At 39.7% G+C, this 27,192-nt stretch overlaps 2 protein-coding genes across 4 annotated transcripts; both read right to left on the bottom strand.

Moving 5' to 3' along the window:
* Positions 1–294: 294 nt before the first annotated feature.
* def8 (differentially expressed in FDCP 8 homolog) lies at positions 295–13,502 on the bottom strand. 3 transcript variants are annotated; one of them, XM_085762569.1, is made up of 12 exons: positions 13,310–13,502; positions 10,270–10,392; positions 7,629–7,723; positions 7,387–7,536; positions 4,940–5,081; positions 4,385–4,549; positions 3,990–4,117; positions 3,212–3,325; positions 2,909–2,989; positions 2,324–2,464; positions 2,104–2,213; positions 295–1,748 (listed from the first exon to the last, which is right to left on the bottom strand). In XM_085762569.1, the coding sequence occupies exons 2-12, from the start codon at positions 10,376–10,378 to the stop codon at positions 1,655–1,657; spliced, it is 1,329 nt and encodes a 442-aa protein (XP_085618695.1). In that variant the 5' UTR covers positions 10,379–10,392; positions 13,310–13,502; the 3' UTR covers positions 295–1,654. The 3 variants fall into 3 exon arrangements, with proteins under 3 accessions (XP_085618695.1, XP_085618694.1, XP_085618696.1); XM_085762568.1 differs by having other exon boundaries at positions 13,375–13,502; XM_085762570.1 differs by having other exon boundaries at positions 7,629–7,720; positions 13,375–13,502.
* A 5,033-nt stretch (positions 13,503–18,535) lies between these two features.
* On the bottom strand, positions 18,536–23,394 carry mc1r (melanocortin 1 receptor). Its single transcript, XM_085762563.1, has one exon. It carries the CDS (start codon positions 22,658–22,660, stop codon positions 21,683–21,685), a length of 978 nt encoding a protein of 325 aa, XP_085618689.1. The 5' UTR covers positions 22,661–23,394; the 3' UTR covers positions 18,536–21,682.
* Positions 23,395–27,192: the final 3,798 nt, after the last annotated feature.

Genomic DNA, 27,192 nt, shown 5'->3' with positions numbered 1-27,192 from the left:
ATGTCTAAATTCTAGTGCTGCAGCTCTAGACTGTGACTTGTTGGCCATACATGTGAAGATGTCACACTGTACTCCAAGAAACTTATAAATATTAAAATAAATAAATAAATAAAATTACCCAATGATTGAATAACAATATGCTGTATTATAAAACGTAAATAATAATTATAAAATAAACTAGAAACCACAAATATATTTGATTTTGTTGGAGTCTGTGCCATCTAGACTCGATGGATCATAACTTATCGATCAGTCGTTGAAAACTGAACTTGATTTTAACACAGTGCAGCAGCATTCATGTATTTCTTTACTTTATTCATGCTCTACTCCACATGCCTTTACAACAGGACATGGTATTACCAACATCATGTATGTCCATTAGTTTGAACACAAAACATATATACAGTACATCATGCTGACACATATCACAGCCAAAAGTCATTGTTTTAAACATTTAGGCTACTTTAGGTCAACATTTACACATTACCAAAGTTATCACTTAACATATTTGTCATCGCTGGCTGGACAAAATGTGCTATAGGTACTTTAAGACTGAAAACCATTAACAAGATGGTTAAGTGTATTAAGACGTTTGGATAACAGCTGTATATACCTGACAATCTTAGGCACACAATGTTCATGAGTATTCACATCTACAGTATTTACTATGGTATTAAACTGAACTAGATACAACACAGACCATCTGAAATGAGTTCACAGTTTTGAATGAAAGGAAAAGCATACAACTCCCATATTCCTTTTCTTCGTCAGTTCTCCTTAAAAGAAAATGTACTGGTACTGCATGCTATAGTGATGTATCTGGTGCCCTGGTTGCTATGGTTTAATGATTGTATATACAGCTTTTCTTATCAAACAATTACAGTCTAGACTTTTCAGTATCCAGGGTGGCTAATTGAAAAATGAACTAACTCAGAGCAGGCCTAGAGAGTCTAATAAGGTGCAAATAGGATGATAAAAAGAAATATTGCTTTAAGGCCTGGGGATGTTTTTAAGAATTTGTGAAACAAATCAACAGAAAAGGAAAAAAGGCAAATACAATAGGTATGGACGGCTTCAGGAACTGTGCTTGTGAAACACACTGATGATGAAATATGTGTCATAAAGGGAGAAAAAAAGTTTAAAAAGAGATGGATAGATCATGTAGTCCGACAGATTCAACACTATGCATTTTTAGATGTATAATATTAATGACCTATGAAATTTGGAAATGACAGCTCAGTGCATGGTTACTGACATGGTTTCCTATACAACTCCTTCATGCATAATCACCCAATTACAAGGTAGCTTTTCACTGTAGGGAATTTACTTTGTACATTTATACAAGTCACACTCTCTCATGTGAATACTTCACACGAGCACACCTGCACAGTGTTTCAGTACATCCAATTTTAGTGTGAATTAAAAAGTTTGATAAAAAATATATATCTACTAATTTCGAGATGGGTTTCTAAGTACCCTGCTTCATAATGTAGTGCATGGGAGGATAAAAACACTACTGTATAGAGACATTTGCACAAAACAACCCAAAGACAAAGATGAAAAGCAAATCTGTGCTCAGACTTTCTTGGTCGAGTTGAATACAACATGAGGAAAAGTGCAACATCCAGTAACATCATGTGGTCCCCCCTTAGCGTTATGCGTCTTTCACATCCGACTCCTCGTCCTGTTTCCGTTCAGTCATTCGGGCACATCGTGGACAAGTTGTGGAGTTATCATAGTAACAATCTCTATAGAGACAAAACAAACACCAATGTGTTTGAATGTTGATTGTTTGTCACATACGGTAATACATTTTATAAATGGTGTTTGTGGGTTCTTTTATTGTCCCCAGTGCAGTGTTTAGAAACTTGTACTGTTCAGCTACTATCTGTATAGGTCTCATTAATGAGTTTCTGGATGCAGTTTAAAAGTATTTTTAACTTGTAATTTCAGACTAGATTATCTCTAGATGTCTTCTGAGTTACTAGAAGCAACCGCATAGTTATATTTTTCAAGATTCAAGAATTCTTTATTATCATTATGCACACACATAACGGTTTCCCACTATCACATAGTCACATGATCAACTGGTTGATGACTAACCTGTGGAAGACGGCAGAGCAGTCGTGGCAGACTGAGGTGTGACTGTCAAAAGGGAACAGGATGTCTCCTTCCTTACACAGCTCACACACAAATCCTTTGGCCTGACAACGCTACAAACACACACAAACACAGACACACAAAATAAGACAGAACTTTTCTTAATGATAATAAGGCAGTGGATTTTAGAATTTCAGACTTTATGTTTCACATATGAGCTCACCTCACAGTCTAGTTTGATGTGTTTAGCAAATGTAGTGTGGATCTCAGTGAGGGAACAGCTGAGTCTGCCGCTGGATATGTCGATTAAATCCTGTAGTGAGTACATGTCATCATTCTCCACAAAGTGCTGACGATCTTGTAGCTGCGGAGGACAAATGCATTGGAAAAGTTCTTAAAGAAATTGTGCATTACATTAAAAAATATATGTAATCCCCCAGCATGTCATGAGGTCAGACTGCAGCAGCCAACAAATGCTCCAACATCCGCAATTCAAAACATTATTTTTTTCATTTACATTTTTTTTCGCTGTTTGAAAGTCTTTTTAAGAATTTAATTAAATGCACACATTTAGAATTTGAAGTGAGAATAGTCAGGTCCAGTCTGTGTGAGTAGTCTGACAAATCCCATACATTGTCTCAACAAGTATTTCATTAGCAACTTTCCTCTGTTCAGTGCCAGCTCTTCACTTTCACCACATAGTGGTGCTGTTGTAACATGTGACTTGTGAGTTAGATATCTGCTAGCGTAGATGACACTTCAATTGCACAGGTCATTTGGTTAATATGTATTATGAAAGGATGCCAACCTGTAGTAGTAACCGAGCCTCCATCGCCTCTTTACAGGTAATAAAATAGGGTTTCATCAACAGAATATCTTGACGAAGTTTCTGTAAAGGAATACACACATTACTTTCGATGTCACAATGCACTTGTTGATTTCCTCTCTTACTCCATGAGCTAGCAGTACATGATTAAAGGTTGTTTGATTTTCATCATAACCACATCTGATGTAAAACACAAAGTTTGATGTTGCCTACATAGCCTGAGAGCACCTTTCCTTTAAACTGCTCAGTTTCTTGCCAGGTCTTTGCCAGTGCCAAGCTACCCACCCTGATCTCCACCAGCTCCTCTACAAAGTTGAATAGCAGCGGGTTGATTTCTTTCAGCTTCAGAACAGGCCGTGGCATCATCAGGGCCAGGTAGCGCATTGACGAACGACAAACCTGGAAATGGAGTCACACTGTGAGAGGACATAGAGGCTGGAGATGTCCACAAGAACCCATTAATACATCTTTCATATCGTCACAGTGACGTGGCATTAAACGTAATTTAGTGACCAGCCCATCATCTGACCGGGATTTGCCTCCCTCCTCCTGACCGAGGTTAAACCTAAAAGTAGGTCAGATACTGACTGGCTTTTCATGAAGCCATATTTCTATTATAGCTTTTAATGGAATTAAATGTATAATGATGTTAAAACAACATTAAGCTGACTCCACTTGTAATTTTTTAATCTATAAAGCTCTACAGCCATGAGAAACATGGTTTCATGACCAGAGCATGCACTATACTTCAACATGTGATTTTGGTGAAGCTCCCCCTTAAGGTTTTTTAGTACTGTAATATAATTGTGTGTAATTCTATCATTAAGCAATACTGTACATGAATGCAGCTGCACATTTGAGTCTCTACTAAATATTCATAAATAGAGATTTAAATGCACTATGATAGCAGTCTCCTAAAATGGCATTAAACCCTGCTTCAACATGTGTTCAGTAAACCTACATCTCCTGTAATAGTGGGCATAACTTGACAACAGGCCTCATAAAATGATGTACAAAAGATGCAGAGATGTTTTTTGTATTATACTGTAGTAGTTGAGGGTACCTTGCGTGATTCAAACTCCCAGTTGTGGATGACACGAGCTGGGACAATGGCCGTGTCATTCCAGTGGCACGTGCTGCAGTAATACTGGCCTGTGTAGTCACACTGTCTGGCCTCACTTGGCACACCCCCTGTCAGATAAATACCACACAGTTCAGTCCAACTATGAAACAAAAGGCAGTTAGATGTGCTTGAATGCATTTTAAACACCCCTGTTAAACATGTGTTTTTTTACATAAATAAATGATATAGATTTACTGAAGATTATGTCCCATGTCAAATATGTATTATGTGTATTAAGTAGACCATGACCAGTTTCCATTTGTCTGCATGTTGCGTTTTCCTGTTTCTCGATTTGACCTGCCAGACATCGACCAACACGACCCATTCATACTCACTCAGTGAAATAGGCGTGCGACATTCGGCACAACGGTAGTCTTGCCGGTCTAGTCCTATCTCAGGGCAGATGCTGAGCTCATACTCAGACTGGTGGCTGACCTTTGACCTCACACAGGGCTTCGTGATCAGGTTCATACACTTACTATGGCAACGGTAGTAGCAACCTGAAAGAGAGAGAGGAAATGGATACTCACATGATTTGACATGACATTTTTTTTTACATCAGCACTAGATCACAGCTCTGGCCACTGGGTTTGATAAATGTGTAAATGAGAGGTTGACAGAGTCAGGGAGTTTCCACTGAATCTGCTGGTAAAGGGATAAATACAGAGAACACTGTTTGGAAAACTCTTTATATGAAATGATAGGCTGTGGAAACCCTGTTACCCCTGTTCTAACCTAATAATACAGGGAACATTCAGACAGACAGAGTACAACAGGGACACAACAAATCACATCATTCATCCTGTTGCAATGAGTTATACAATCTACAATTTGGGCAAAGAAAACCCAATGACACATTGGACAGACTGACATGTTGGAGAATGTCTCACCTGTGCATGTGTACCATGTCTGGATGAGGCCCCAGATGATCGCGCTGCACTTGTCACAGGTCTGTTTCACGCTCTTGCTCTTTTCCTTAGAGAAGCGGTGCTCCAGCAGGATCCTCAGATTGGGCTCGTCCTCCTCAGGGTCCTTTTAAAGGGACAGTGCAAAACCAAAATTCACTAAGTATAGTATTAGCAGTTGTAAAACACTTCATGGTTGTTAGACATGCATTACAGCAAAATGTGCAATGTGATTCTCAAAGTGTGGGGCGAGCCCATAGTGGTCAAATAGACAGCTGGTACAGACCACTGTGCCCAGCTGTGGCCAGCTGTGGGCACAGCTGGCTGTTTCCCTTTTGTTTTTTTCTCACTAGTTATTGTTTTCATATTACATAAAATAAATATGTCCAGGAGACTTTGTCCTGTCCTGTCCTGAGCAAGGGAGGAGGCTCAGGATTATTGATGAGGAAACTGTCACTGTCAGCTGCACATCTGTCAGCAGGTGTGCTCCACATAGGTACTTTACAAACTTTATTTTGTAAGAACAAACCAGATCTCAATTTTGAAAACAGTGACTTTGTATAGCACTTCTCACAGAGAGAACTCACAAAGTGCTTTACAGGGTTAAAATACAGAACAATAAATACATACATTCAATGACACAAAAATAAAACAGCAGCAGCCCATGTAGGGCTGAATCACAGGAGACCGCCAGGGAACGCCTGTCTATACAGGTGGGCCTTAAGGTGCTTCTTAAAGCACTAAACAGATTCTGCAGCTCTCAGATTCTGTGGGAGAGCGTTTCACAGTCTGGGCGCAGCAGTGCTAGTGGCACAGGTATCTGGGATCTGCGCCAGCCCGACTGCGTCTTGCTGGAGGGAAGACACGTTGCATCTGACATTGCGACTGTGGGAAAACAGTCCTGAGAAATGACAGCCTCACACTAGAATTAACAAGAAAAGGCCGCAATGATGCCAAGGGCCTGCGGGGGGGGCTAGAGGGAAAAGGAGCGTTAGGAGGAACTGTTAAAGTGGCAGCAGAGGAAGAGGCTGTGTCATAAACAGTCTATCAGTGAGTGTTGTGGATGTTGGATATAACCAAGTACTGTATGTAAGTAAGCATATACAGTACTCACCCTCATTTATAATGATTTATAATGATTATTGAATTACATTGTAACCTAAAAAATCTCTCTGCTGCTGTCCACCACCACCAAAAAAAAGGTGGGCCTGAAAAATTCCCCATGGGCCAAAGTGGGGCATAACAGAAAAAGATTGAGAACCACTGTCCTAGATTAAGATCTCATATTATAGCTTAGATGTGTTACTGTGAGTATTGTGCCTGCAAACTGCAATCGATTACATGTATAACAAGACAGCAATATGCAGCAATATGCAGCTACTTGTGTATTTTCATATTCCATCTGTCCTACTTCCTAAAGCAGCAAAGACAAATCTTTATTCCCTTGACAACAGTCATATGTTCAACTTAAATCACATGGGGATTTAACTTACAGCTGTGTTATTGTACAACACAAAGTACTCTGGGAAAATTCCATATACCTCACAGCTTTGCACATAAGACACAGCTGTTTCGAATGATATGGTTTAAAATGACACAGAAAAACACTGCGAACATCAAGGACACACAAAATCATTGCGTTTGTTTTCGCTGGTGCAGCATTAGTAACATTTTAAGTGTGGTGAAGCCTAATTCATGAAAAAAGTCCCTCCCCTTCTCATCATTGTCACCGCTGTAAAGTTTCTGGTTACAATCATCAGTCTGACACATAACCAGCATGCTGCCCAAATAGCTTTATCAGTGACAGATATCAGTGACAAAAAAATTGTGAAAAAGTGAAAATGAAAAACTGAATTCAAATAACTAACCTACTTACTGTCTGTCATTCAAATAAGACCTCCAGAAACTATAAAACAGGACCTCCATGCCCTTGTTTATCAACTTATCATTTCCAAGAATGTCGGCATGTTTGCTCTCACTTATCTTGTACAGGGCAGTGGCTACGAGGCCAAAAGTGATATAACTAAAGATTTGACATGTGTTGTTAGCACACAGTAGCCACTTCATAGTATTAGCCCGGCTGGATTTTCCCTATTACTGTAGCTCTGATAGTCACTCATAAGCCCAGATTTTACGCCACAGGTCAGTCAACTACAAACTAAAACTGGAATCTGTTGCACCTATAACAAAATGCTTAACCACTAAAATCACTTGAATGCAGCAGCATTCATTTTAGTAAATAGTTGTTTTAGAAACACAGTCAAAAAAAGCGTGTTTTACATAAACATAGCCCACTCACACACAGCTGTCCATTCCACAAACTCATGAGAACATGCGAGTGAAATTAGCCAATTGAGAATTAAGAACTTCTGTCCAACTGAGCCAGCACCAGACAACTACAATATCATGTTATTCAACTTTCTAGTTCAAACCTTAAGCTCCTGCAGTTTGAGACGAAGGTGTATAAGTTTCACCACAGTGTCCTTCTGCCTCTCTGAGTGTTCTGGCAGCTCCAAGATCAGCTTCTTACACTCCTCTATGGCCAGTTTCAGTTGTTCAATGTCAGATGCCACAAACGAACCCTGGAACGAATGAAAAGCAGAAAAGCACGTATAAACTCACAGTCAACAGAAAAGTTTTGTATGTGCACTCCCTAACATTTTAATTCACTCACCATAGGCCTTGAGAAGTGGTCCTCAGCTAGACCCAGGTCCATTGTGCGATCTGAACTCTGGGTTCTGCTTCCAGAGAACAGCTCGGGCCTCGCTTCTGAAAAAATAAAAATAAAAGAGGTGGGCAACGTGGCATAAGGCACTGCTCTTGTAGGCACTCAAACTATGGTCCTTTAAGTGCACTCAGTCACGCATGTTAATTTCACACACATGACTACTGGACCCAGCGCTCGGGAGCTCTCGAAGAAGTAGAGGAACAATGGACAAGTAGTGACGGAACGCCAGGTAATTGTCTTGTGAGTTCTGTTAATGTGTGACCAAGGCAGGTGACAAGGGAGACGCCCACAGTGTGATTCAAACTGCCGCTCATCCTGCTGAATGAACTTTGAAGCACAGATATTTTTACAAACACAGCTGCTACTAAGTATTTCGGAGAGAAAATGATTCTGCTCGTTATTCAGTGTTTCCCACAGGTTGATAATAAACACAGTGGTGGTGACGGGCGCAGTATGAGTCCAGTGTACATGCAGAGACTAACGTCGTTTAGAGGAAAAGAGTGCAAGCCAGGTTATTTACTCCAGCTATAATTTACATATGTCCCCCAAGTACCTCATATGCAGACTATGGGTAGTTGCCACAATTTACCAATGTTTCAAAAAAGCCTCACATGTAGGCTACTAGTAAACGCTGTGGTAAACAGAGAGAAGCCCTCACATACTGCAGCACATTTACCTCAGACACATGTCACCATTTGTTAGTTGAAAACAAGTGGTTTTATCTACCCAGGCATGTCTAAATCTACCAAGAGCAGTACATGCACTGTATCAGGTCTACTAAACCTGAAAATCTAGCAAAACTGAAGTGAGGAGTCAAAATGAATGACGGAGGAAATGAATCAAAATCTGAAGAGATTATATCAACAATGACAATCACATGTTTTATCAAACCAAATCTAAATTATTCTGACAAAAAAGAAAACATTACCTGCATACACCTCAGAGGAAAACATGTTGCCTGAATTCGGCTTCTCAGACAGAGGCCAATGTTGCAGAAAGCAGTGAAATCAGCTCCGCTAACTTTGTGTCAGTCTGCATGTATCTGTCAAAATGACTGTAATGAAACAAAAAGCTCTATAATTCCTGAATCCGGCAATACAGGAAACGTGCGTATAGAGCTGCTTACACTAATGCTTTTCATTTCCTCTGGTTCAGTCACCTGATTTCCAACTTCCTTTCCCGTAAGCTTGGAGTTAATAATAAAATAAAAATGTAGCGATATCCCCCCCCCCCCGTCAGACGATCGCCTTCATTCATCTCCGCATCCTCTCACACACAGAGAAGTGCGCATGCATAACAGCAGCGCGTGGTGAAACCTAAACTTAATACGGCGCGTCGAACCCCCCACCCCCCCCCCCCACCCGTCGACAGGACAGACACCACCTTAACTAACAAATGTTCTGGGGGAAACCCTGACCTGTGTACTTAATGCCCCATGAAATGAGTGAACCATAGTGGCATGATAACACTTCATAGACTAGGGCTGCAACTGACGATTATTTCCATTATCGATTTAAATGATTAATCGATTAGTTGTTTGGTCAATAAAATGTTGAAAAATATCAATCTCAGTGTTTCCCAAACCACAAGATGACATCCTCAAATGTCTTGTTTTGTCCACAAACCAAAGAGAGACTCAGTTTATTGTCATAAAGGAACAAAGAAACCAGAAATATTCACATATAAGAAGCTGAAATCAGAGAATTTAGACTTTTTTTCTGACAAAACTACTCAAACCGATTATTAGATTATCCAAATAATTGACGATTAATTTAATAATCGATTTTTGTTCGATTAATCGATTAACTGTTGCAGCTCTATCATAGACTCACTGTTTTTTGGCGCTATAAGGGGAGCACCTTTATACTTGTGAGTAAGTGACATTTAGAAAAGCAGATAACCTCAGAAAACACGTCCTGGTGCAAGACCATGTGTTTAGTATGGGAAATGAGGAGACAATCTATCTGGCAGCTCTATCTTAGACCCTTCTAAATCCCCTTCCCACCCATAGGTCCTTACAATATTAATCTACAGCGAACACCTCAAGGACAGCTGAGTGGTTCATGATGCTCAGGACAGACCTCAGACGGGGAACGTGTGTTATCTTAACACAAACATGGTTAATAAAATTCCAAGTTAATTGCCCTTTTGTCAAAAACCTGCAGTGTTCACCAATATTTAAAATGAAATAATGGCTGGATATCTGCCAAAGAAGGCATTCATTTCTTGTCCTCACAATTATATCAGCTGCACATAATATACACGTCACAACTTAATTACTGGGACTTTCCCTCATACACTAGAAACTGAAATGAGGTCAAACAGAGTTGTGCTATGCTCGATTCATACTTCATATGTTTGGATAGTTCGCAAAAAGTTAATTGTAGCATTTCAGATCCAGTTTCAGTATTGACACACAATGTTCTCATCTCTCAAACCAGATATTTCTTCACGATGTCCAGAGAAAGACACATGAACCCACAGAGTGTAGGAAAACACAGCCAGCAAATGACTTCACATTAACACACATCTTTACTTATAAATCAAAGTTTAAAAAAGACTTGAGATTACTTTTTTCAAACCTTACCATGAAGTGGGGGCGTCTTGCCTCCTTGGGGACCATCTTCTTCCTCTCCCCGATCAAAGGGATTGAGGCGGGTTTGGCGGAAAAGTGCAAGTCTCTCATCATACTCCATTTCATCGGCTACATCTAAGGGGGAAAAAAACATGACATTATTTTTTTTTTTTTACTTTGTGTTTATAATTTGCAGTAGGAAGAATGATCAAGGCAGATCCTTGGTTATTACTTAATGTGCATCTCCTTCCTAATCAGATCCCAATTAAAGTGCAATTATGCTCTTAAAGCAGATATCAGTGGAATGTTTTTGTTAATATAAGTCCTAAATAGTCCTATTTTCCGTCAGCAATCACTTACATGAAGTATTTCAGCCTAAACACGAGTCTCTCCGTCACTCTGCTCTGCTGTAACCCGAGGAGAAAATTTTCCTTGTGGGATACAAGTGTTATCCAATGAGGGGAGAGAACGGCATGAAGGGCTGTGTGTGCAGCCAAGGGATGCGCGTGAATGTGGTGACGTAGCACGAGGACCAATTGATGCCTGACAAGGGCGGGGGCTGCTAACTCATGGTGCGTTCAAGGAAACTCGTACTTTGTGTTTTTCCTTCCTGTGAAGTCATACCAGTTCGATCTGGTACGAGTTCACGGGTCGGAAGTTACGAGTGGCCGTTATAGGGAACTTTCACAGACAACAGGACGGTAAAAACACGAGCTACGGGTTACCTGGAACGCTACCAAGTCGTAGTTGTGACTTGAAGCTGTAACTTACGGTTTCAAAAGCCTGCCTTGAACACGGCATTAGCCGAAACGGCCGTGCCACTGATATCTGCTTTAAGTCATCAGGGAGACAGTAAAACCTAAACAAGTAATGTGTCACAAAGAAAATGTACAAAATACATGTTTGCTTTGTTGAACAGTTGCTCTCATGTGCTCACTGTGCTGCCACAGCACCAGTAAACATTGCAGGGGGCACCAAACATTTTGTGTCCAAAATTAGCGATGCATCAATTCATTGTTGTACTTGAAAGTTGAGGAACTTGCACGACACAGATTTTATGTGGCAGAGGTTAAGATATCCTTCTTTTTTACTCCCTCTCTCCGGCACCAGTCGAGCTTGGCAGACGCTGGATCTTTCACTTCCTAAAATGTAACCCGCCATGTGTTATAACACATCCTGTTTTCCTCGACTGTGTGTTACTCCCTTTGACTAGTCAATCAATTTCGACTTAAAAACTTGCTGAAGTATAATCTAAAAACCATCTAGGTTTTTCTTACTACTACACTTACTAATAAAGTTGAATAACATGTTGTCATATCCAGAGGCTTAAAAACTAATCAACAGCACTTATTATCATCATGTGGACAAGTCAGTGGCCAGCGGCCTAGAGGCTCTTTCATGGTTAAACAACAAAAGGAAATTTCAGTGCTTTCAAAAAACATTCAGGCCCACAGGAGCAAACAAACCCGAGCTCAGTTATTGATCTGGTCTGAAAACAGAGTTTCATTCACCCTGATCAGCCCATCTACATCATTGACATAAGTATTCAGACTTTGTTCAGCAATAAGTTGAAGTACCTTTGGGCAACTGTTACAGTCTTCTTTGGTGTAACGCAACAAGCTTTGTTTGCACACCTGGATTTGGAGATTTTCTGTCATTCTTCACTATGGATCTTCTCAAACAGGTGATGAGCTATCCTACCTGGATTCCTCCAGTCATGACACTTAGAACTGAGACCAAACAGTTCAATCTTTATTCATCAGACCAGATAAAGTTGTTTCTTGTTGTAACAGCAGCCTGTGGCACAGGTGACAGGTCACATAGGGCATAAAATATCAGGCGGTGCCAGAAAGATTTCTTTTTCCCACTCTCTCACGGTGACAGTAGTTATATCTAGGTCTGTCTTTGATATGCAGATGCAAAGTGAGTCAAAAAAGGAAAAAAAAAAACTACCAGACACACTTGGCAGGAAGCCCCAGTCAAAATCTCACAGTCTGAAAGTGCTTTAGGTGCTCTATTGCAAACTCCCATCAGCACTTGACTCACACAGCATCAGAGAGGAAAGCCCTCCATGTGGCCGTTGCGCCTTAAAGCAGATGGACAGACACCCTGGTGGACAGTCGCCGAGGCGGATGTCCATCTGACATCTCTCCACACAGCATCACTGGACCTCAGCCAGAGTGACCATCAGGTGCTTTTCCACCTTCCCTACCAAGGTGTCCAACCTCATGACCTGGTTTCAGGTGTCAACATGTCGAAACAAAGATGATCAGGACAGGAGACATGACAGCTAACTGGGCTAAATTTGAAGTGTCATTGCATAAGGTGTGAATATTTATGTCAATGTAATATATCAGTTCTCCCTTTGAAAGCAGAGATCTCTAAGATACTCTTTTTGTTTTGTGTACTGAGTGTAGGAGGGGAAAGACTTGATTTAAACGGTTTCAGCATAAGGCTGCAACATAACAAAATGTAGGCTAATAGTGAAAGGGTCTGACTACTTCCTGCATAAACACTGAACACACACACAACAAAAGCGGTGCTACACAACTGCAAATGAATGACTTACACCAGTCAAGTGTTTTGAGCATGTGTCTTCTATAAAACAGCATAAAACTAGCCTACATTTGTCCTATGAAAATCATTGAGCTCTTTACAGATGGACAACACCACTGTCACCGAGCAGGGTGCACAACAGCGACTTATAGTAGGCTAATAATAATCAAAATATAGATGATTTAATGAAGCATAGCAACTTTTTTGTCTCATATCATCGTCCTGTGAAGCCTCATATAAACATTATTGATAAAAACACAGGTTGAAGCACCACAGCCTCATCACAGCAGCTATGAGCAGCCTGGCTCACCTCTGACAGTCCTCCTCTGGTACAGTAATACTAATGTTTCTACTAGTATCACTGCTAAACGTGTCCAGCATGGGATAAAACCATCCACAGCTAAGGCTAACGATATAAAAGCAACACATTCACATCGATAGACAGATGTCAACAACCAGCTAATGCTAGCCAGCTAACTAGCCTTACAAAACATACTATCCGTGTGTTGTTTTGAAGCTAATTTTCGCGAATTCAGTCGGTCGGTGTTGTTTGTATCTTACCCCGTTGTTGACCTTTATTTATCACGAGGGAACCGGCCCTTGTAAAAATATATGTTATGACCGAGGCGTGTAGTTAATTATAAGCGGTTCCCCCCGTGTTGTTTTGTCTCTATCATCAGCAACATCACAAGGCAAAAGTGTCAAGTCATAACACTTCAAACGTAAAACGTCTACATCCGGTTGGTATTTTCAAAATAAATTAATAAAAAAAAACTCTCTTACGGCAACTGGGTAAATCTATCAGTATGTGATTGATCGAGTAATTAAAGATGCTTTGTGGATCGATTATTATAGATTTATGACTAATGAATCATTTTATTATGGTGATTAAGTCAAATTAAGTTACTTAAAGCTATTTTTTTTAACAGAAGTAACAATTCTTACTTTTATTTTGAAAATAGACGTTCGGTGGGTTTTCTTGAGGAATACCTGAGACAGGAAACGGCATCCCCATCCAAGCACTCATATGCTGCCACCTTCCAAGTAGCCTACTGACTTGGAAGGATTATTTTTGGTCGCTTTGATGTAACTGCTGACAGTTTCAAAGACTTCTAATCACTGACTGAAATTTGACTAGTGGTGTAAGATGGAGATTTCTCCATAACACTGTTTGTGGTGCTCAAAAGATTATTTGCAATTTCAAGTTTTTACAAAGTGTAAGGAAACAGCAGTGATATCTGATTACTCAGTTACATCATGTATGCAGATGTCACACAGCATCTTAATCAGGGCCGGTTCTAGGCAGGCATATATGAGGGGGCAGTCAGAAATGTGAAGGGGGCATCATGTGAACACATCATGCTCCAGCACTTTTTTTTCTCCGTGCTGATAGTAACAGTGTTTTCTTCATTGAATTGGGTTGTTGGCTATGTGTCCAACCCCAACCTGGAGAAGTGGATTGCACTTTGTCAGGCCTCTACCTTCAGACCTGTCCAACTAGGGGCAGGGGTGTCTTTACTGTCGTAATGTAAAGAGCCACATTATATGGGGGGTTAGGGGTGCATATACCTGAAGATGCATTGCAAACCCAGAGAGGGTGAAAAAGGTCAGTGGCTAAACTCCTGTAGGGGGGTCTGGGGGCATCCCCCCCCCCCCGAAAATTTTTGTGATTTTAACATGTGAGTGAAGCATTCTGGTGTACTCTGAGATGGGGGGGGGGGGGTTCTACTATGGTCAAGATTTACAAAACGGAAAGCTAGTTTTACGAATACTAAAAAAAAAAAAGGACAGGACAGTGTCCCTTTTTCGGCGGATTTTTGTGCTACTGCAGATAATTTTGTCAACTTGTAATGTACACATTTTTTGAGTAGGCCTATATAAAAATGTGCTTTCTCAACTTCTAAAATTTTGATTTGAGTGGGCAAAACATTTATTTGAGGGGGCGCTGCCCCCTCTTGCCCCTGCGTAGAGCCGGCCCTGATCTTAATATAGCAAATACTGGAATAATCATCAAAATTGAAATGGAAAAATAACCAGAAATTACTTCTTTACCTCTTATGAGAGTCTCTGTGGCTTTTCAGAGGTGAACATCGAGAGTTTTTGTGAACTTTTAAAGCTGCAGTTGCTCTCATGTTTTTATTCTTGATCAAAAAATGCAAATAGGTGCAGTAATGTAGATTTGCATGTCCTGCTGGAACCTGTGAGAACCACACTGGAGTTCACATCAAAGTCGAGGGTGCGATATGCATTAATGATGATGATTTGTTACCTGCAGAAATGTCAGAGTGGAATGTAGAAGGGGATTGTTTTTTTTCTCTAAGAGATGTGAGCAGCCATTTCAGAATACAGTATGGTTGCTGCTGTTTAAACCTGTCATCCAGGTCTTGCAAACTGGTTGGTATATCGGTTTGTGAGTGTTAACACTGGAGAGAAGCATACATAGGCCTACCATATAATCAGGTATAAAAAGTAACAAAAAGTATTGCATGTGCAGTTGCACAGTGAGCCTAAAACAAACCATAGCATCAATTTCTCCATGTTTAATGAACAAAAATGTCTTTTCTCAGGAGAGACACTGTGTAAAGGGCACTGCGTTCTCATGAATAAAGAGATCTTCTGTTCATTGATGTGAATGCTGTTTGACAGAAGCATGTGACCCACTTCAGACACATCACAACAAATAACATTTTGTATCACTTTTATACGGTGGCCGGAAGAGCAGAACACGCTGCGACTTAACATAATACAAGCAAACAGACAAAACGTAAACCAAGACAACATCGTCACTGGTTTCAAAACATACACTCCAAATACACACACCACAGGCAAATAGGCAGACGTCACAGCTGGGACACGCTTGTTAATCAATTTTTTGTTACTTTTGAAGTTGGCAACAGTGGTGTTTGGAAAAAATCTAATCTTTGAATAACAAGTGTGCACCAACTGTGCACCATATCCTAGACAGGTTGATAATTTTCTCTATCTGTGCTACTTGCAGCATGTGTCTGTGGCTGCATGTGTTGACAATGATGGTGTCATCTTAATTTCTTTGTATTTTATCTAATGCATTCTTTGCAGTCTTTGAGTGTTCATGCTGTCCTCTTCTACCCACTGTGTTATTATGCATCAAAATGCCTATACACAATCTAAGCTGCTATTATGGGCACCAGATGTCACATTGAGACTGCATAACAATCAGTAAATAGTAAGATTTAAAAAAAAAAAAAAAAAAAAAGTCCAAATTAAAAAAATGTAATTTGTTTTCATGGTCACAAGATAACAAAAAAAAAACAGCCACTCCCACTCTTGGCTTATTTTATTTTATCCTTTCATTTCAGTATTCAGTATCTTTAATTGTTTGGCAGGCCACATTTAAGCCTCAAGAATTTTTTGGTACTTGTATCAAAGTAAATCTTCATTTATATTCTATTTTTGACCTTCCTTCAGGGACAGATCCTTGGTTTCTGGCCATATGGAAACCCCTGAATCATTATAACTTGTGTGTGTTTGTTGTTTGGATGGCAGCTGTCGAGGTTTGTCTTTGCTGTGAACAGAGCTGCTTTGTGATGAAGAAAGAACTCATAGCCCTAACTGTAACCACGATGCACGCTGCAGATTATACACACTTTGGTCATGCTTTGGGCTAATCAACGATAATTACTATCAAGTGGCATCCCCATGACATGTCAATGTCTGCTTCCTTCTGAAATTGTATATTTATTAAATTAATGCATAATATACAAACATTTATTACATTAATATATTGTGTTATTAAGGATATTAAGGCGGAAGAGGTGTCAATTTTAGACACCAATCATCACCCAGAAGGATTCAGTGTCATTTTTCATTCCCGTCTTTCATTCCTCCACTAAAACAATGTCACCTTTGCTAAACAGTTTCAAATATAAATCATGGAATTTGGTAATAAGATTAATGTATAATTACGACCAATAACTGATTATCTGGAGTTAACAATACAATACAAGGTTGTATTGTAAAAAAAATAAAAATAAAATAAAATAAAAAGTTAGAGCTCCAGAGACAGCTTGATTTACAGTTTTTCTCAGTTGCTTTGGTGCATTTCTCAGATCAGAATGAAAATTGTCAGGACTATTAGTTCAACCTCCACAACATTTAGTCATTTGTGCAGTTCATCGCAGCAATTTCTCCTTCCTTTGAACAAATTGCAAATGCTTTTGGACATGTATCAGTTGCTCTCATACAATTCTCTGTTGTTTTATAACATTATAATTTTCTTATGTCATGTCTGTCAAAATGAACTATACTTATGAATGCTGATTAGTCATTCCCTATAATAGTCCTCATTACAGTGCTTGAGGCATTACATACAAAATTGTTGAACTAGTTGTCAAAATCTGTCAAACTAATTTTAAATGTTGTGAAAACCACTGTAAATTCAATTATTAAAACGTTTCAGGGAGAACAGTAGAGTATTGGACCGTAATTCAGCACTGAACAATCTGCACTTTCATGCTTTGTGCTATGGTGATTGCAAACAATGACATAAGGTTGAGAGAGATGCTGTGAACAAATTAGAATTGCAAAGAATGCAGTAAAAATGTGAAACATACATATTCAGTATCAGTTACTCCACTAAATACAGTAATGCGTAACTTTACTATAGTTTTCACATGGCTGTAGTGTATAGTGCTGTCTTGAGCATTTTCAGGAAGTGTCACCAAGACCTGACTTTTTTACACTGAAAAACACTTACAGAGTAAACTATCATAATGAAAACATGACAAAGTCATTTGACTATCTTGTTCATAAGGAATTCTCATTTTGATGACACTGACAGTTTCATTGACATGAATACTTGCTTTTGAGGAATGGACGCACTTTTGCAGGTTATCCACGAGGTTTTGCAGTTTGTAGTAATTGTTTTGAGAAATGCACTAACTGTTGTGCAAATGTGAGAGTGGTGTGAGAAAAGCACCAAAGTGACTGAGAAAAATGTTAATTTTTTGGCATTTCACTCTTTAGATGCTGAAACTGCAAGATAGCATTTTATTTAATTATTCCAAAGTTGATCATGAGGGTCAATTAAATTAAACCTAGAATTTTTTGGAGGGGGAATAATTGAAAACAACTAAGATTTTTAATTTCTTCCTGTAGGACCAAATGAAGATTTATATTTGTCCCAGCAGGAATTCCCCTTCCCTGTAGATGAATGAGATAGATAGATAGATAGATAGATAGATAGATAGATAGATAGATAGATAGATAGATAGATAGATAGATAGATAGATAGATAGATAGATAGATAGATAGATAGATAGATAGATAGATAGATAGATAGATAGATAGATAGATAGATAGATAGATGAAAAGTTGGAGCACAGTAAAAACTGTACAAAATATCAGTGTATATGATTTTTTACAGCACAGTAACGGAACTTGATCACGAGTTTACAGATGGAGCATTTCAAAAATGTGCCTGTTGTTTGTGTAATGTATCAATAGACCTTCTGTCTGCTGAGAGCAAATGTTGTATTACATACATTTTTTCTATGATGCAGAAAAGGAGTTTGTGTTGCATGTTCAAGTTCAAAGACATGCAGTTAAGTTTGTGTCTGCTGTTTATCTGCAGATAATGTGGTATACCAATGCAGATAAGACATTTCCAAAGAACTGCACACATATTTTCAATAGACAATGCAGATAATGCATGCTACAGCTGTGAAACGATAACATCATAAAATACAGTGTATTGAAGAAGTGATCCATATCTGCTGTTATTATTGATTTATAACAAGCTTTTCTTGCATTTGCACATGTATTTGAGACAAATAGGTAACATGTAAACAACTTCAAGGATTACATATAACAAACAACTTTCATACAATAACTGTAACACAGTCTCTCAGTTTCAAGTGAATAAGGGATGCATGTTGCAGTTCCGTTTTTTTCTTTGTTATACCCACAGCCCATGAGCTCAGTTAGATTTTAATTGGGGGATATAGTGAAGCACTGAGCAGCAAAGTCTTGTTATCTTTGAAAGAAATTATTGGTGTGCAGCAGATGCCAGACAACTTGTATTTGTGCAGTCCTCTGTAACAGCTCCCACAGCAAAAAATACAATACAATAAAATAATGAAGAAAAATAAAAGAAGGGGTAAAGTAGATTACAGTTCAAAATCAATGGGAAATGGCACTGAGAAATAGGACTCAACTGATAACAGTGGGGACTGTGTAGATTATATATCCAACAGTAAAAACAAGAACTACAGTAAACAACAATCTACATTATTGTCAGTTTTAACATGCATATTTCACACTGCATGGTGAAGTAAACGAGATCCTTATTTCAGTCTTTGAAGACAGTGATCATGAGATCTGTTTGTCTTTTTCCTTTCATTTGGAAACAGCGGTGTATCAAACAACCCAAAGCATTTTACATCCTTCACTGTGAGATTCATGTCAGCATTACAGTTTTTCTTCAGCAAAACCAGTCAGTCTCCAAGTCTCAAATGTGGACCCTATTTACAACAAAAATTCATAGTATCAATAAAAAATATAGTTTATCGTGGAATAAAGTTAAAAATTCGATTTGAATTTATAACACATTTTAAGGACAATTTCATCCAGCATATATCAACCCTGTCTCAATGCTGTCGTTTGGTACTGTATATTTGCTGGAATTTGGTGTCTGCACCAGCAACAGCCAAAAACAAAGCAAAACATAAATAGGTTTATTAGTGGTGTTTTTGTGTACTTAACAAAAACTTCTCCACCAGCATCACTTCCATTGTCTCACTTGTTCAACCTACGGACGCATGTAACCAGGCCACACAACTCTTTAAGAAACGATCCCTCTTTGCTCAGTTCTGAGAAGAACCACACAAATTTCCAGAAATATAACTTTGGCATGCCTTTCATAAAGCCTCGTACACCCTGGGCCTCAGGCCTTTCATACAAGGCCATTCATGTGATTTTGCATCTTTTTTTCTTCAATCATCCGGACATTTATTTTTAGGGGAGTAAACTAATTCCCACCAAACACCACCAAATAAGCCTTGATTATGAGCGTTGCATCACACCATTTAAGGCTAACTACAAAGCTCTCCTTTCATATTTCACTGATGCCGTGCGTTCATTTCTCCACGTTTGAACAATCATTTTTGTCAACTTATTCCTGAATAAAACAAATTGTGTTTTAGCAGCAGTTATTTCAACATTATTCTCATGCACTTAACGCTTCTGTTTTTTCAAATGATGTGACACAAAAATACAACAGTTCTTTGAAAACAGAAGGAAGTGTACACAAGATGGCAAAAAGGTCACAGGATTTGCATTTGAAAATAATTAACCGCTAGACCTCACGTGGCAATTTTATCTTTATAACACATCACACATTTATTTTTAAAACCTTTACAGTTAAAGCCTGTATTAAAAGAGTTTAGTTGACAAGCTCTCTTAGAAATAAATCCAATTTTTGGACTAATGCAAAGACTTTTGCTCAGGTTATTTTCAAATAGAAATAAACCTGTAATGAGCAGTGGCATTCAGTTTTAATTTAATGAAGCAAGAAATTGAACACAGACTATATCACCACATATTTCCAGTGCATTTTTTTGATTATTTTCTTGATTTCTCAATCGCTTTTAAAAAATAAAACACAATATTTCAGCCAACAAAAAGAAATACAAGAAAACACAGAGAAAAAACACATAAAAAGACTTTTAACAAATATAAAATGCTTCCCAGTTACTGTAATTTAGTACAGTGACCTACTGACTCTCTAAGAGAGTTTCAAAACTAAGGATCTCTCTCTAAAGATCTGTCCAGATGTTTCACAATACATGAACCTGAGCCAAGACTGGTGTAATGCAATAAATAAAATTGAAGCCATGCGTGCATAATCAGCAAATCCATGATGGCCTATTGCCAACAAGAGTCTTGATCAGAGATACAGTCTGTCTGTTATGCAGACTGTCTGGCATGGGCATCAACCAAGGGCAACAACATGCACTAGTCACGGCTTCTTCAGCTATGGACACAACATTCAGATAGACCAAGGGCTATAGCAGGACTTACAAAGGCTCTGAAAAAAACAACACAACATCAGGGCTTTTTCAATATTAATTTATCAACATATCACCATTAATATAATAGAATAGAATATCTTATGTACAATGCACTAATAAAACTAACAGTTTCATTTTCTTCTCTTAATACACGGAACATGTTGGCCGTGTTAATTGATTTATTATTATTATAATGAAAGAAAGATAAATTATGACATTCATTAATAATAGGAATTCAAAAACATGTGATTAACTGTTTGCACAGTAGTTATGTAAAACAAAAAGAGCTGATAGTCGGTATGGATGCTGGATGTAGTGACCACGTGACACTTCCTCTAGCAACAACATCAGCCTTTGTATTTTGTTTTCGATTTCCACTTTAATAAGTGTTTATTTTCTAAATTCTCTCTACATTTAAATTGAAATCTTATGCCGATGCTATTCTTTTTCTTTTATTTGATATGTCCATTTACTTAAATTGAAGAGGTTACGGAATATTTAAGTTGTTTTTGCTTTTAAGTAATTCATTATTTTTCAGGGGAATTTTCCATTCAATTCAGTGACCGTTAAAATGACCCTAAAAGATGGTCATTTAGAGAGTAACAGTTGTGCATTAAAAAGTGAATTGCATGCAAAATGGTTTATTCATGTCTGCACAGTGTGATATTTTCAGGGTTGGCGTGGCCTGTGGTGGTGAAGCCCACTGTGGCATTTTTGCATGTCGCCCATAATCCCTGACAGCGTCCCTGAGGAAAAGGAGATGGTTGACATTGTTTATGACCCGATTTGCTCCCATTTTCTTCTTGAACGTATACTCGCTGTCACACGCCGAAACACCAAGAGCACATGACCAACTCCTGCAGAGTTTTACGCAGCTCCTGGCTCCGGTACGCGTAGATGAGCGGGTCGATGAGCGAGTTGCAGATGATGAGGATAAGGAAAAGGTTGAAGTTTCGGAAGAAACAGTTGCAGAAGGGACTGGTGGGGCAGGTGAGGATGAGGATGAGGTGGAGGAAGAAAGGACCCCAGCATAAAATGAAGACCCCAAGCAGGATGGTGAGGGTAATCGCTCCTTTCATGCTCGTGGATTGGCGCCTGCTTTTGTTGAAAGCCGTGATGCGCCGTGAATGCACGTGCGCCAGGAGGAACATGTGCAGATACAACACGGCGTTAAACACCAATGTGGTGCAGAAGAAGGTCACGAGGCACACGATGACCGCGTTGTCGGTGTGGTACACGATGAAGAGGATGCTGGAGGTGATGCTGGCCAGCCACACCACCACGATGATGGTGATGGCGCGCTGCGTGGTCATGATGCTGTGGTAGCGCAGCGCGTAAAAGATGGTGATGTAGCGATCCGCGGCGATGGTGCACAGGAAAGAGAGCGAGGACACCACGGAGCTGCAGATCATCACGTCGATGACGTTGTCCAGGTGGCGCAGCGCACCCGGCTGCAAGTCCAGCAGGCCGTGGTCGTGAAGAAGCATGCACACCGTCTCCACCACGTTGCTGACGCTGACGAGCATGTCGGACACGGCCAGGCAGCAGATGAAGTAGTACATGGGCGAGTGCAGGTTGCGGTTCCTGATGATGGCCAGGATCACCAGGATGTTCTCCACCAGGCTGATGAGCCCCAGCGCCAGGAACAGCTCTTGGGGGATCCGGATCTGCACGCAGCCCAGAGAGTGTCGCTCACCGCCTGTGGAGTTCGTGTCATTTTCCTCCAGAAAGTCACTCACCGGGCTGAGCTCCACGTGGAGGAGAGAGGGGCTGTGCAGGGACCCGTTGCTCATTTCCATGCCTGACTTGTGTGTGTGTGTGTGTGTGTGAGGACTGTGTGTTGACAGGCTGCTCTAGCGGGTCTCACCGACTGCAAACACAGGGTCAAACGGGGTGAAGAAGTTTGATCAGTTTTCTCTGCGGTCCGGTTGATGCTTCGGCATCAGCAGCTGCAGTCACACGTTGTCCCTCTCTGCCAGCTGGAAAATCAAGCGATTCGTCCGAGTAAGCGTTCAGTTGTTGATCGTAAGGATATGTTGACTGTTAAATATCCACAAGGCGTTTAATGAAATGTCATCGCTATTCATCCGAGCCATTGGAAAACTTGTCGGACCTGTCACACAAATGCGCTGCAGCAGTCCAGGTAGTAAAGCTGCTGCTGTGTCTTTTCCCGTATTAAAAGTGCGTCTCCTCGCCCCGAGTCTTCTTCTCGATGGGCGCAACTTGTCCAACACAGAGATCCATAAACATCTGTCTGCACTCATGTAGCGCTTACATGGGTTGATGGGTTTCTACTCTCACAGTCCGCCCGTCGACCCGCCCGTCTGCAGAACTCCCTGTCCCAGTTCAGTCTGTTCTGACCAACATAGTGACAGTCAATAAAGCTCTTTGCTATCTCGGAAAACTGGAGGCTGTGACTTGCGTGAACATTCCTCAAAGTGATGCTGGATCTTGAAAGACTGGGGGCGACTCCTCCTCCTCCTCCTCTCATGGAGACGTCAGCTGGGCTGTGCTCCTGTCTCAGCGGCCTTATGCCTGAGATATCAGTTGTTGTATTGTCCAGTTTTTAAACTTTTGCCATTTCTGACATATTTATTGGAACTGAGACTGCAAAATTGTTCCTATCACCTATTGGTTCAATTCGATCCAAAACAGGCTGGAAGTTTGCACAGCATGCCTATAACAATGTCACCACTTCACCTGTCACTCACCTGTGCATGGCCTTTAAATTAAAAAGCACTTTATGTTGGAAATGCTGTAGCTGCATTAACCTGCTGCTGAAACCATAAAGAGAGTGAATTAAAGGTTCAAGTTGCTGTATATGTTACCTCTGCACACAAAACTGCAGATAATGTAATTACAGTGTACGTGATGGAGGTCGAAACACACAGACCTGGTCCTGTTTCAGAACGAGTGAAGCCTGTGAATCAGACAAATCAAGTATTTTCTAAAATTAGAACCAGATTCCATCTTGGTGTTTCAATTGACAGTGTTTGCGTACTGAGCCACAGCAGAGGGACAGTAAGAGAATTTTGTACTAAAAAAAGACTAATTTTGGAAGAGGTCCACTTTAGTTACTCAGACTACTGACGCCTCATATTATCGTTTCTGGATTTTGGAATGCATTTTTGCACAGAACTGCTAATGTGTCCCCAGTCCCTCACATGGAAAACATGAACAGAAGAAACTAATAAAATTCCTTCAGTGTCCCTGAAGTGTTCACCACCTCGTTCTTCAGTGCAATATGACATTCAAGTTTGACTGCACGGGTTGTCTTGACGCAGCAGGGCTTCAGCTGTTTGCCTTGAGCAACTGTATGTGAAATGTTATTTGATTCAACTCATGTTTGCGACTTGAAGGAAGAAACCCTCAGCTGAACAAAGCATGGTAATCATACACTAACTATGTGTCAAAACTTGTGACGAGAGGTGACTGACCCAGAGAAAACTATACGTGCATTAAGCATGGAGAATGCCACAAGCCCCTGGAGGGGGTTTTGGCATCTCTCCTTCACATTTTCTTTGAACTTATATATATATTGCAACATTTTAAACCCCCCTTTAGCTGTAAATGAAGAGAAAGAACAAGCATTAAGAATATACTGTCTGCAACAGGGTACGATGTATAATGTATATACTGCAAACAGGGTTGTGTACTATAAACAAGGTGGATAGTTGGATACTGGAAACAGATACCCTAACCTGTCCTGTTCTGCAGTCCAGACATCACAGCTGAATTACAGCTGCACACTGACCATATTTCTGGTCATTTTCAAGCATTACAATATCCAAGATTCTAGTAGCTTGTCCAAACATGGTTGGAAAGTCACACAGATTAATTAATATCATAATTGAAATTATATCTTGCCCACTTCATAGTGAAATAATCACATCGGTGCCCTGAAAACACCAGCGGAAACACTTGCAACAGACATCCACCGACCTCCCACACACTAACACGGAAAACCACAACCACACAGAGCTCTGTCTGAGCATCTGATATGAAAGCCTTTCTATCCTGCCAATGTGTCACATGAAAAGTTCCCACAGCCTCAACCATAGCTCCAGGTGAACTGGGAACAATGACATCATTTTACCATCAAGCACAGTCACACACATCATGTGGCCCGCTGAGTTAAAAAAGTTAGTGTATAGACAGCTACAGTTTGTGTGGAGGGTGACTTGTTCAGCGTGTCCAGAATTTATGTCCTCTGTGCGACCGAGAAGCTTTTAGGTCGACTGTTGTTCATTAGTTTTAATTTCTAATGAAAAAATTAAAACCGGGACTTCAGCTGGTTTTGATGTGACCTGCAGAGTTTGACTGGAAAATGAAATATGTACATCATGAGATGATTCTTTTCCTTCTACCATTATTGATGAAAGAGAATAGCATTTATCTAGGTTAATACTTTTCTTGACCTAATTATCAACAAAAGTACAACAAGTTCAAGCCCAAGGGCACAGCGGCATGTGGAAAATGAGCAGTTGAACCACCAACTCTGCTGTTAGTGGGTGACTGTCCTGACCCACAGCTGACCCATGAAAACCCCATTAAGAGCATTGCACACTGTCAGGGGTTGAAGCATGCTATGGTGAAAATGAGTTAACCTATGGAAAATGGAGGGAAAAAAACACAGTAGAAATATTAAGTCTAGTTGTTGTGTTTCCAAGTGCAGTTAATCAACACAATCAACCATCAGTAAGTGAGGTTATATGATTGAGAGTTGAGAGCAAAATGAAAATATCAATAATCAAACCATCTACAAACTCTTAGCCATACTGTTGCACTGAATATAACTTGATGGACAGCAGCAGACTTCTGAAAAACTGTAGCCAGTTCTCTATTTTTATTTTATTAGGTGACGAAAACTGCAAATAATCAAAAATTGGCATGTCAAGTCTAACTGAGAATCAGCGTGAAACACTGCAACAGGCAGCACAGCTGGAAACCAAGAGACATCCTGCAGTAATGATGGGGTTTATTTTGTATTGTTTGGTTTCTGAAGACATGTTTTCTTGACAATATTCTCTCAGTTTGGATGACTGTGTGTTTTCCACATGAATAAACATCATTATTTTTATTATTAGAACAAGAATCAAAAACATGGGATGCGGGTGCCGGAAAATGTAAAATGCAAATGTCATAAAAATAACTATTGAACCACAGTATTTCTTTTATAGATAGTAAAACCAAAGAACTGATTAACAGCAATGGGTGTCTGGATTCAGTAAATACTCAAAATTAGCATCAGACAAGCTTCAAATACTCTGAATTAATCCTGAAAGTCATGGAGTGAGATGTCAACTGAGGATTCATCCGTGGCCGCTCATAGGAGAAGCAGCTTCTCCGACTCAACAGAATCACACTCTGAGTTGTTTGTGATTATTTGTCCCGTCAGGAAAGACTCGATTTGTAACGAGCTTTCTAAACTACTGTTGGGAAATTCATGCCTATCTTTTAGTAGTAAACAAACAATTCTTCTTTCATCTGCCTGTTTAACCTAATATATTTGTCTCCACCTTTCTTGAGCCTCCTATATTTTAAAACTTAATTAGAGAGTTGTTTGAGAGGGTCACAGATATGTGAAGAGTTAATGCAGTTATTGATAAGTGTTATTGACCCTTTAATTGAATTTCATCATCATTAGTAAACGTTTTTTATTGAAAACCCAGCAGTTGAGTGTTAAGCTGATGTGAATAAATGGCACAAAGGTTAAGTGGTACACTGCTCATGGTAAAAAGGAGTTTAGCTCACCAAAAAGCAAAAGATCATGGACATTTCATAGGAAACTCTTTCATGAGGATTAAGAAGTTAGAGCCTCTAATTTCGCTGTAGCAATGGAAGGTAAAGAAGTTAATGCAACTTGAGTTGATGACGTACAAACCCTCAGTCAGTACAAAGACATCGTACAAACTGTGTCACTACATCATCTGATATTTTATCAGGTCAACACAGCATCATATGTAACTGTCCCTGTGTTGCTGTGGTGACAGCAGTAGACAACAAGGAAACAAGAAGGTGGAGGCTTCACATGGTGGAAGAGCAGCAGCGCAGTGTCCACACATAAAACCCAGGGAGCTTGTTGGGTTCAACTGGACATAAGGTCAAAGTAAACAGTGTTGTTGCTGAAAACTTGTTCTGATGCTGAATAGGTTAAAAAAAAAAAGGATTACAAATAGGATCATTTTTTGTCATTTACTCTTTGCTTTGATTTCAGCAACAACTGGATACATACACTTCTGTATAATTATAATATGTGGAAGAAAATAATCATTTGGTATAGTGTTTCTGACTCAGCACTCCACTGGTTTGCCCTATATTGATCTTTTCT

Source organism: Trachurus japonicus, chromosome 3 (assembly GCF_045865225.1).
Source record: "Trachurus japonicus isolate A0001 chromosome 3, Traja_1.0".
NCBI classification, from domain to species: Eukaryota; Metazoa; Chordata; class Actinopteri; order Carangiformes; family Carangidae; genus Trachurus; species Trachurus japonicus.
This window is presented reverse-complemented; position numbering and strand designations above follow the sequence as displayed.